Below are 12,160 nucleotides of genomic sequence, written 5' to 3' on the forward strand. Positions count from 1 at the left end.
TCTCTTAAATCCTTGTTGAACTTTTTTTCTATCCATATCAATTTTTCCTTATTTCAAAGATCTGTTGAAGAGTTTTTCCACTTTAAAATAATAAAAAAAAAAGCTTAAAGTTGACTTATTATAAAGTAGTCTATACAGCTATGACAGTAATGAAAAGAGAACTGTGTCAGGGATGAGACTCTAATCTCTCCCACCATGATGAGGCTACTGGGAGGTCCCCTAAACCCGAGGACGCACATGCTAGACTACACATGAAAGGGCTCCAAAGTGCCACAGTGTCGAATAGAAATGGGACATTCTTATGATGCCGAACATCTCATTTCTGTTACATCACATGCCGCTCGCTGGCAGGACGCTAATTGTTCAAGGAGGCTTTTTTTCTCATGGCAAAACAATGGCCTGCAGTGCTGTTGTAGTGAGCCACTACACAAATGGGGAGGCTGGATCCCTTTTAATGAAGTGATGCTAATAAGATGCAAGCAAAGGTTTACGTAAGAGCCAGCAGGTCATTCCGACCCAGTTGGACTGTTGATAGGTGGTCCCTGGACAGGGAAGCAGCCACCAACAGTTGATTAGTTCAGTGTGCAAGCGTCTTTGAAATCAATGTCAATTTAAAAACTTATTGAGTGTCAATAAGATTCATCAAGCACTTCATGTTCTTTAAAATGTCAATAATATGGCGCCATATTAAAAAAAATAATTAATTTAACAATTAATTATTTTTTTAAATAGGAAAGAGCAACAGATGGCAATTTAAATTTCATAATTTTTTTAGGGGCATTTTGAACGCTTAATGGCAATAAATTTTGGACTGTGATAAGCACACCTGCACAATAAATCAAAAATGTATAGTTTATGTGCAAAATGCATATCAGAAAAGATGACGTAAACTGTGATAAATGGTTACCTTAATAGTTTACACACATGCTAAAACAAATATATGGCAGTTTTAACTAATCGAATTGAGCCTTTTATGCGTTTGACCAATCAGATAGCCCCTACATGTCATTAACCAACTGAATGAAGACTTTTTACGTTGGGTGCCCACCTCCTACATAGATGTGGGTCATTTGGACTACGATTTAAGTTATGTTGACTTTTGTTTAAATAAAACTGTTGCAGTGAAATGGAGATTATGTATTACCGGTAGTTTCATTTTGTTTTGCTATTTGTTCATTTTGCATTATTGATCACTAATATTCCACATGGCAAGTTTTCTTCCAAAGTCAGGGAGCAAACAAGAGGGCAGAGCAAACAGGGTTGGGTTTTATCCTTTTCTTTCTGTAAAACTCACAAATACAGGAGCATCACTATATTGTGGTTTCTCTGTCACAGTCTCACTGTTTTGTCGATTTTTTTCAGTGGAATTTTGCAGGCTTTCTTTTTCTTTTATACAGCTGCGCTGTTTCTGCATCTTGATTGGCTGTAGACCTTCATTCAATCTGCTCTGCACCATGTCTCCTTTGACACGCAACACTTCGACACATGGGTGGGCAAGACAGGAATAAAACCAGCAATATTTTGATCAGATGTTGACTGCCCTGTTGCTGCATCACAGCCGCCCCTTTGGGACCTCGATCTTTTGGTCACGACCCAGAGCTCATGACCATAGGTGAGTACTGAAACAAAGATCAATCAGTCAATTTATAGCTTTGACTTCTGGCTCGGCTCTCTCTTCAGCCCAACGGACCGGTACAACGATCACTACAAAGTTCACCAGTCAATCTCCCTCTCCGATTGTCCGTCACTCAGAGGGCAAACTACCTTTCTCCGGTTGAAAACCATGGCCTCAGACTTAGTGGTGCTGACCCTCATCCCAGCTGCTCCGCTCGGCTGCAAACCGCTCCAATATATGCTGGAGGTCCTGGCTCGATGAAGCCAACAGAACAACATCATCTGCAAAGAGCAGAGAGGAAATACTGTGGTCCCCAAACCAGATCCCCTCCGACTCCTGGCTGAACAATATTTTCAGACTTAACAGGGGAAATCTTCATGAAAATAGAAATAAATATCATCAAAACTCACAACACACATCTGAGTTAACGCAAGAGATTATCAAAATTGCACATTTTGGTCAACTGACTTTAATGTTATTAAAAAAAATAACCACAGACCCAGTTACCATGACAGTTCCAATGACAAAATAGTAAAATGACTTGTCTTTGACAAATAACCCAGATCACAGGAGAAGCAGCTTTTTTATGTCAAACAACAAATTTACTTTTAGTCCAGTATAAACCATTTACATAACTCACATCATCATTTAAAAAGGTTTATAATGAGTCCTGCTCGAATAAATATCTGCACACAAAGCACGCCCAATAACGACATGGATTGATGTGACAAAGAGTCACAACACAGAGCTGTTTAATGCCTGCGTCCCCTTTTACTCTCATAGACAATATCAGAGAGATATGAAACTTTCTAATTGAATGCAAAAACCCACCACTGACCACTACTGATATACGTATCACACAGACTGGTAATGATCAAATTTGGCCAAGAAAACAATCTCTGCATAAAGTTTGGTTTTTGGAACATTGTGTTGGAGCCAAAATGAAAGTTGACCGGAGAACAACTAAAACTTGTGAAAAAAAAAAACAGATCAGCAGACAAATGGTTAAGTTGCAGAGAACTAAATTGGGGTGGTATTTTTTTAAGAGTGAGGATTTGTTTTACATTCGCATGTGAACTAGTGAAGATTTTGAGATTTTTTTTACTTTTCACTAGGCTGTCAGAGTTGATGCAATTGTAATATTTTAATATTGAAGAAGATTTGGTGGTTGTTGCTTAGCAACTCTGAGCTTCAGCTCTCTCCTGAGGTTTTCTACAGAACTGAGGTCCAGAGACTGGCTATCATCTTGATATGCTTCTTCTTCAGCCACTCCTTGTTTGTCTTGGCTGTATGTCTGGGTCATTTTCTTGTTGGAAGACAATCTACCACCCTTTTCAAGGCTCCTGGTGGATGGAAGGAGGTTCTCGCTCAGGATTTGACAGTACATGGCTCCGTCCATTCTCCCATCCACACAGTGAAGTAGCTGTGTGCAGAAGAACAATCCCAAACCATGATGCTTCCACCTTCATGTTTGACAATGAGGATGGTGTTCTTGGGGTCATAGGCAGTATTTATTTGCCTCTAAACACAACGTGTTGAGTTGATGCCAAAAAAGATCAGTTTTGGTCTCATCTGACAGCAGCAACTTCTCCCATTCACTCTCTAAATCCTGAAAGCGTTCATTGGCAAAATTTAGGCAGTTAAACCATCTCAGCAAAAAGTATCAATTGTTTTCTTGATTATTGTGAACCCAGCTGGTTTGAGATCATCAACTAATTCCAGCCGTATTGTTATAAGTTTATTTCTCTGGTCCGTGTGAACCAGAACCCGTAATGGTTGATATGGGATCAAATACTTGTTTCCCTTAATGTAGTAGTTCACTTTCGGCTTATCCCTTTCAGGGTCGCCACAGTGTAACAGCACCCACTGTTTCGCATCAGTGATTTGGCAGAGTTTTTACGCCGGATGCCCCGTACTTGAGGGGTCACAGGGACCCAGTTAGGCAGCAGCGTCAATGGTCTTGCCTAAAGACCCAATCTGGGTGGGGATCAGTGGACAACCCTGGGAATCAAACCCAGGGCTCCTGCGTGTCAGCCCTTCACCTAGCCCACTGATCCACCCAGCCTCTACTTGTTTCCCTTAATGAAATGCAAATAAATGTATACAAACTCTTTAAGGTAAATTTCTTGATTTTCCATTTCTCAGTGTACAAATACCATTAGAATGACAGACTGTCACTTACTTTTTTAGGTGGGCAAACCTACAAAATCAGAAAGGGATCAAATACTTATGTCCTCCACGGTATTATTTCAAACATTTCTTTTACTATGAAACAGATTTCTCTCTGATATTTAGCGTATTCTATATAAAATAAGATATAAATAAGGAGGTCTGTAGCTTATTTTGAGTAAAGTCTATGAAAAAGTCATTCAGAAAATTAAATTAAACAGTCAACAAAAGCATGTGGAGTTAAGAAAAAAACAATCCCCCGATAATAATTATAATTACTTTAAGTTATTTTAATTAAAAGAACAATGTGCTAAGAAAAGGTGAAGGACTCTAAACTGAGCAATAAAAGGTTAAACTTTAGAATAAACGTTGTTTTGAGCTGCACGTTTTTTACATATAGCTCTACAACGGCCTACAGCACGTTTTGGCAGAGCAGAGCCATCACCCTGACCTCTCTACTCGCTGCAACACGGATTTCTTTTTAAACCACCCAGGCTGATGACACCGCTGTGAAAATGGTGCAACACGAGCCGCCCTCTGCTGAAACAGTGTTCTCTCTCACATACACACACATTGCCTCTCATGCACAAACAGTCTCCGACTGGCTCATAAACAGGCAGGCAGGCCCCTCAAAGGGGGGCAGGAATCCTCACCAGCCCTGTTTACTAGAAGAGACGAATAACGCCACCCCATTGGTCTGTGCTTCCACAACAGCATTTCACGCAAGAAAAATTACATTCACACTCTTTTTCTTTTATTCTCCACCAAAATGAGTCGAGTAGGACCCGGTAAAGGAGTGCCGCAGCTGATGAACACTATACATCATATGAGTGAGCTGATTCTCAGATAAACATTAGGAGTGAGTGAGGGGTATGTTTTCAGCCTTAAGGCTTAAAAGAATACGGTGACCAGCAATCAGGGTGACCAGTGACCAATCCATTAAAATGGTTTTCACTAAAGCAAGACTTTTGTCAGAAGATAAGAAAACATTCAATCTAATTTAAGGTTTTTGTTTACCTCAATGTAGATAATAAAAAGTCTTTACAGAAACATTACACCAAACATCCAAAGTACTTTAATGGGAACACCCCGTCCACTGATATTGGACATTTAGAGGATTATAACTCATTTTATTTGACGCTGAAACTCAACGCTACTATCTCCATCACTGATAGACGATCAGCTACAGATGTAAAGACGAGGTGCTCCTCTACTAGAGGGAAGGATAGATCCAGGCCTTCAGGGTTCCTGACCTTCTTCTAGTCCAAACACTCTGCCCTCACAGTTTGTATTGGATAGAAATCCTTGATTTACGCCTTAGTCACATGCTCAAAGTTCAACATTCATTAAAGGCTAACTCAAAACACTTTTGGGGTTTTGATTGACAGGGAGAGCTCGGGTCATGAAGGCACTTGTGTAGGAAAGGACATGGAATATCTCACGAGTCCATTTTGGGGTACTCAGATGTGCCTTGGTTCAAGAATCATATCCACCTATAGCCACGCCACAATTATCCCCTCCCACCCTGGAACAAGCGCCGCATCGTAGAATGCCTCCGCCTTCACTGTGCCAAACTCTGGGCCCAAACCTTTAAACTGGTACGGGTAGTTTCGTTCTCGATCCACGGCTGCCATAACATTCCTGAGAGTCACCTCGCCCAATCTCTCGGGTATGTTGATCATTGAAGGAGTCGGGGACTTTCGTCAAGGACATTGAGACGCTGTGGGACTTAAAACTTTTCATAGGGACCATGAGTCGGAATCTATGAGTTGATCTTTGCATCTTGGAGACTTCCTTGTTCCCCTATATGTGTGCAGATGGGAAAGAGGGATGTGTCTTATGGTGCATTAACGCCGAACGCGTCAGGCGCGTCAAATTCGCGCCTCCTCTTTTTTTCTCCTCTTTTTTCTTTAGTTATTGTCTTGATGAAAATAAGAAAAATATCATAAACACATGAAACTCAAGTGATCCCGCGTGCTACAACAGCCCTCGCAGCGACTCTCTGGGCTGCTGGGCAGCTAACCGCCGGCGGGAAATAATCAGTGGTGGGATAACAATAATTTTGTTTGGCTTTTCTCACAGGAGGCAGCAACTACAGACAATATTTGCTGTTCATTTGTTTTTGTCAGACGTGTTAGCTGGCGGTGCTATTTCTACGATCTACCAATGCTGCCTTGGCCTTACTTTGATGTCAATAGTATGAACAGAAGGGATGCTGTAACAGATGAGGGGATAAACAGATGAATGAATACCAAGGGATATTTTTCCTGCACTTCACACGACTGTCCTATTGGGCTATTCACTGAACATTAAAAAAGAAATCCAAATTGTGTTTCTAGAGGATCCAAGGTTGTGAGAGAACCTCGACATTAAGCAGCCAACATGTCTTAAATACAGTAGTTTGGCTAAACTAATTTTGGTAAAACTGCACAGGACAGTCAAATGGTGAAAGAAGAGAGTCAAGAACTCAAATCAAAGCCATTCTAATTTTATGTTCACACTGGAAACGCATGTTAAAGTGATCACTTCCAATAAAAGGTATATATATATATATATATGTGTGTGTGTGTGTGTGTGTGTGGGTGTGTGTGTGTGTGTGTGTTTCAGGCATCAGAGTCAAAACTTAAACCAGTTGAACTTTGACCTATCAGGGACTCTGCTTTGGTAAGGACGTACAGCTAGCATCCTTTCTAAAACAAGGAAGTGTCAACCGTTTGAAAATTGATCAATAATAAGAAATTAATAATTGTGCTTCGTGCCCGGATTAAATTATATGGACACCAAGTTTTTTGTATATCGGAATAGAGATGCGAAAGAAATAACCTGAAGCAAGATTAATGAGATTTGCCCCGCTTCAATATTTCGCAACAAGCCTCTTCCAATTGCGAGTACATGCACTAGTATCAGGTATTCCAGTGTGAAGACCATATGCAAAGAGTACGTTCAAGAACCCGCGATCAGTGCGTTATTGAACACGCAATAATCACACAAACCCGGAGTAAATGTAGCACAAACAGCATGTCTGTTGGTGAGGTGGGACCCTGCCAACAATTCTATTACAACTTTTTATGTCAGAGGTAAACAAACAGGAATTCCCATAACTCCTATTTTTGGGTTCTTAGAAATAGAAAAGATGCAACCATAGGGACAATTTTAAATCTATAAAGAGCTACCGATCCATAAGCCCAGGTTTTATCGCATTTTTGGTTAAATAATTTCACAAAAATTATCCAAACACCTCTAGTCTCCCGGTCAGATATTCCCTGGCATCCACATGGACTGGTAGACGTCGGTAAATCGTCACAGCTGTGCATCTGTGTGACAGCTCACACAGATGCATAACTGGGTGGGCCAGAGAGCCGGCAGACTCGAGCCCTATCCTCCATGTTTGTGGGGAAAAACCTATTAACATATTTTCTGAAACGAGCTGCTGCAGCTGCGGTTGCAGTTTGAGGTAGACTCTGGAACCCTGTCGTGAATCCTGACCTCAGCTGAGCAGCGGTTTCAACCAGAAAAGAGGAGGAAAAAAGTTATTCCGATTTTGGTTGAAGATTTAATCTGCATAAATATCTAGTTGGTTTTTATTTTTTTACACTAATGTGAGAAGCCTTTAGTGGAAGCAACTGCACTTAAAAGTCCCCTAGATTTATCATATTTTCTTTTTTATTTTGATGTTTACTTAGTGTTTATATTTATCCCCATTATGGAAAAAAAGCATTCCAGCTGCATTTCTTTTCTAAACCCATGACCTAGCACAGTTGCAGAAATTTTTCTCGTCAGCCAAATCTGTCAGTTCATCCAAGGATTTAGATTAGCTTTACAACTGGCCGTTTCTACTCTGGCTTTATAACTGTTTATGTAATAGAACACAACTCCAGCTCAAATAATGAATTAATTAGTGTAAATCTTCAAAGATATTCCTACAGCCAAGTATAAGTCTTTTTGGATTTAAAAAAAAAAAAATCACGTTATTTGAGTCATTTCATGTCAGTCCAATGACTGTTATTGTAAGAAGCAATGTTTTAAATCCAATGAAATCTTGTTTTTGGTGTCTTTTACATGTTTTGTGGCATTTTTATCTTGATGGACGACATATATAAGGACTATAATTTGATTTTTTAGTTTTTCTTTATTGAAATCATTGTGAATCAGGAGCGGATGATAAAATGCAGCTAGAAAAAGCTACAATGACAGGTCACAAGCTCCCTGCTCCGCTCCTTTCTGATTCATCCACTTGGAGGAGTGTAGAGAAAATCAATCAGGCGATATATTGCGATATTTCATTTGGAGATACTTGAATCGATTTAAAATGCGGACAAGACGATTTTTAATTAATTATTTATGAGCGTCTTTCAGCGTCTTACTTTTGTTTTCCACCTAAATTCCCAACCGCTAGTTTGCAGCCCAGCACACTGAAACTCTATGAGCAGCTCTACACGCGACCAAAACTAAACAAGATCTTGAGAGAATCAGCTTGTGTTAATTGCTCAGTCAGCATTGCGGTTTTTGTTGTTATGAGACACGTACTACTTAGTATTTATTTGGGATGGGTATCCAACCAAAACTTTGAGCCACATATCAGTCTACAGATGCAGTGCTTAATGTTGTGATCATTATATAAAATTAATTTTGATGAGACATGGTCATTTCAAGGCATTGTTTTTTTTTACTAAGTCATACTGTTCAAAAAAATGTTGAAAAAGTGTTCTGGACTGTACAGTCTTGGGATATATTTTGATACGTATTGTGAGACACATATCAGAATATCTATTGTTTCACCCCAAGTTCTATACAGCTGGATGGCTCCAAATTGCTCACCATTTTTGTTGCACATCTGGGGTGTGAGGAGCTGTAAGCTAGCAGGAGAGAGTGTAAACAGATGGATGATGGATACCAACAGTTCCACTTACAATTTAGAGGCAAATTTCTGATGAACTCCTGCTGCTTTGTAGAAACCTAGAAAATGTAATTTGGGGCAAAAAAAACTTCACTAGGAACACTTTTAGAAGATTATAGTGGGACTTTAAAGCTTTTTTTTAAATTATTAAAAAGGAAAACTAATAGTTTTTCACTGCATAATAATAGCAATATGTCATTAGTGTAAATATTTAGTAAGTGTAGGTGCAACTTTCCTTACTCTACCCAATTTATCCACGACAGTTTGCTGACACACGGTGGGATGTTTATCTGTTGACAAACTGAGAGCATATGTTGTCATATAACTCGTGGGAAGATTAGACAAATTCACTAGTCCTCTTGTCCCACAACTCACTTCAATTAGAGATGAATGTCTCCTCATTCCATCGCAAATAGAACCTTCTGAAACCCAGAGTGGAGCACCAAAACAAAGATCAAATTCACTCTCCCTCTGCCACAGAGCTGAATTGTGGACTTGGGCGAGTCAGGGTTTTTTTTTGTTTTGTTTTTTTTTTCACTGAGGGGGGGGGAATAGAATAAATTCCAAGCTTGTTTATGCTGTTCCAAAAATCAACTTAATACAAATGAGGAACAAAGGACAAAGCCATCATTTACCATGCCCCCTCAGGCATATAATTACAGGGATAGCCAGGACCCATATGCACACAGGAACTAAAGCAGGAAACACAGACGATTCAATATAGAAGCCGCTTTTGAAGTCCAGTTCTAAGAATAATGCCGACGGAGGAAGACGGCTCTTCTGAATTTGCAAAATCCTATGAGATTTGCTCGTGGGGTTAAATTTATGACAGCATAAATATGGGAATGTGGTTCCTTTTCTGGTGAGCTTCACACATCAGTGACACATTATCCTAAGTGCATCACTTCTTCAAACCTCAACCTACCACCATTCACTTCCAACAAACACACAAAGCCTGGACTTAAATAACCCCCACAGGAGACTTCCACTTTACAACACAAGAAAGTCACAGCAGGTGAATAGCAGTAACTGAATCCACCACTGTCAACTTCTGTCTGAAGTTTAAATCATGACCTCCTCCTACTTCTACAGGAGCAAATCCAGGGATTTACAGTCTGAATGAGTAGAAGAACATAAAGCATAATCCACATTTGTGTCCAATGTGGTTCTCATTTCTGCAGTTTGGACTCCGCATGCCATTCTCGCACTCTGTAATGTGCTGTAACATCAAAACAATGCTTGGAAGCTCAGGAAAATGTTAGGAAAACCACCAAAATGAATAAAAAGGAATAAAAACAGTGACAGAAAATTGACCAAACGTCATATTTTAAACTAAGCAAAGGTCTCAACAGGCTTTAAATGTTATAAAAGATAGTTTATGGTTATTTCAAAATTAGATGTCTAATATGAACAGTTATTGACTTAAAAATACAAAGCTGGCAAAATATATGACATAACTCGGAAGCTAGCAAAACTCTGATTTAGTCATTTCATGCACTGTCCACTCAAGTTTGCTAGCAGCCGCACGCGGAACTTCATTTAAAAAGCCGCACTTTTAAGCTTTAACCTCTACAACATTAATATTTACAAATGCAATGCCAGTTTTTAGAACGTATATGGACGGAAAATTAAGTTTCCGTGTATTCGGGTATAATTATATAATCTAAAAGCCACATACAATCGTAATATAGCTAAATGTTTGACAGAGTTCGGGGTAAATGTCACCGCTTACTAACGGCTTGTGTCTAGCTAGGAAGACGCAGCAAAAGTGTCTATAAAATGAATTTAAAGCTAGCTACGATGTGTTTTATGCATCCGACAGCGGCCGAAATTATTAATTGGGTGTTAATTTTCTTGAAATAACTTTTGTCGCACGTTTTATGGGGAGAAACTAGCGAATTGGCAAATATCTGTTAAACGGGAAGTTTCCCCAATGGAGTTCGTAGCTTGATCCGTGCATGTGAGCACGACTGTGAAACAACGCTGGGGTGAGAAAAGCTTATGAATTATTTCCGTAGCAAAACGAATGTCAACTTACTTTCTGTGCAACGCATCCCACCACGAAAAAGAGACAGGCTGTCATCAAAGCATGCGCCCCAAGCGACGTAATACAAGTCATTTTCCTAATTGTTCCGTTTCAGAGCGACGCGCCGAGAGCAGTGTCCCGCTCCTCTGCTTCCCTCTCATTCACCTGAAGTGTCGGGGGCGCGCTTCCATCGCTCACTGTGAACACAGCACTGGACAGCTGAGCAACCCGACCCCTGACTTTGCTCTGACTCTTTGGGGTATTTTGGGTTTTTGCTTGTTTTTATTTTCCAGTTTCAATACAGAAAGAAGTTAAAATGTTATAATTTAAAGTGCAGTTTACAAGTAATTACATTCACTCAGACTGCTACATTTGATTAGGAATAATAATAATAATCATCATCATAATAATTTAATATTAGTTTTAATACAATACTTTAAAAATATAACAAATAATACATATGAAAAATAAATCTAAAACAAGTATAATAATATAATATAATATAATATAATATAATATAATATAATATAATATAATATAATATAATATAATATAATATAATATAATATAATATCATAAAAATATATAAATAGAAAGCTTTGGTAGATTAATTAAAAAGAACTATTCACTTTTCCCCTTACTTTTTTATGTTATTGCTTGATAACTGCAGAAATGGGTAAATAGCCAACAAACATTTTAAAATTTGATATTTATTTACATCAGCCAACACTTTTCTTGCAAATGTTGAAATCTGGGGAAAAAAAGTTCTGGTACTTTTTTCTACTGCAAATGAGCTTTTTTTTAAAATAAATATAAATGTTACCCTTTACTCCTAATATGTAAAAAAAAACTTTTTTATTTTTACCTGAGGCATTTTATTTTGAAATAATCTTACTTTACTTGAGTACAATTTTATTCTAAAAAGTACTTGAACCTATTTGTCTCAGTACATTCCTTTTTAATCTAAGTCTGTTCTAAATATTTGCACTGTTAAAATTTTCTTAATTACATTTATTTTTTTCATTTGTGCTACTTTGGTTAAACCCAAAGATTTATTTTAGAGTCAACCTTATTTTCAAACAGGAAATAGCTGTCCAGCAAAATAAGATTTTTGTTGACTAAGTTGTTTAATATTAAAACCTCTGAAATTACAGCATAATGTTTTGAAGTTAAATTATATTTTTCAGTTTTTTTACACCATCGTTTCATGTCATTATGAGTTAGAAATGTGTCTTATCTGACTGTATATACAATTTACAAACATACTATAGTGTGCACATTAGTACAATTTATTTTAGAAATACACTATTTGTTCAGACGAATTAAAAGATGTGAAAAAAATTTAAAATTGCATTTAATATACATATAAGTACATTGAGATAATGTTTTACCTCGAGTTAATAGCTTAATTGGGCATTTTTCCCCCCACCTTTTCAACATAAAATAAATAAAA

The 12,160-nt window shown here is 38.2% G+C and overlaps 1 protein-coding gene across 1 annotated transcript in view; it reads right to left on the reverse strand.

Annotated features, from left to right (window-relative positions):
• si:dkey-112e17.1 overlaps window positions 1-10,948 on the reverse strand; it is a gene marked incomplete in the record, with an annotated part of 36,617 nt that extends 25,669 nt beyond the window's left edge. The window contains 1 exon segment of the mRNA XM_024276377.2: window positions 10,720-10,948. Coding sequence (XP_024132145.1) covers window positions 10,720-10,800 — 81 coding nt within the window.
• Window positions 10,949-12,160: the final 1,212 nt, after the last annotated feature.

The sequence above is a fragment of the Oryzias melastigma genome, linkage group LG9 (assembly GCF_002922805.2).
Source record: "Oryzias melastigma strain HK-1 linkage group LG9, ASM292280v2, whole genome shotgun sequence".
Lineage (NCBI taxonomy): Eukaryota > Metazoa > Chordata > Actinopteri > Beloniformes > Adrianichthyidae > Oryzias > Oryzias melastigma.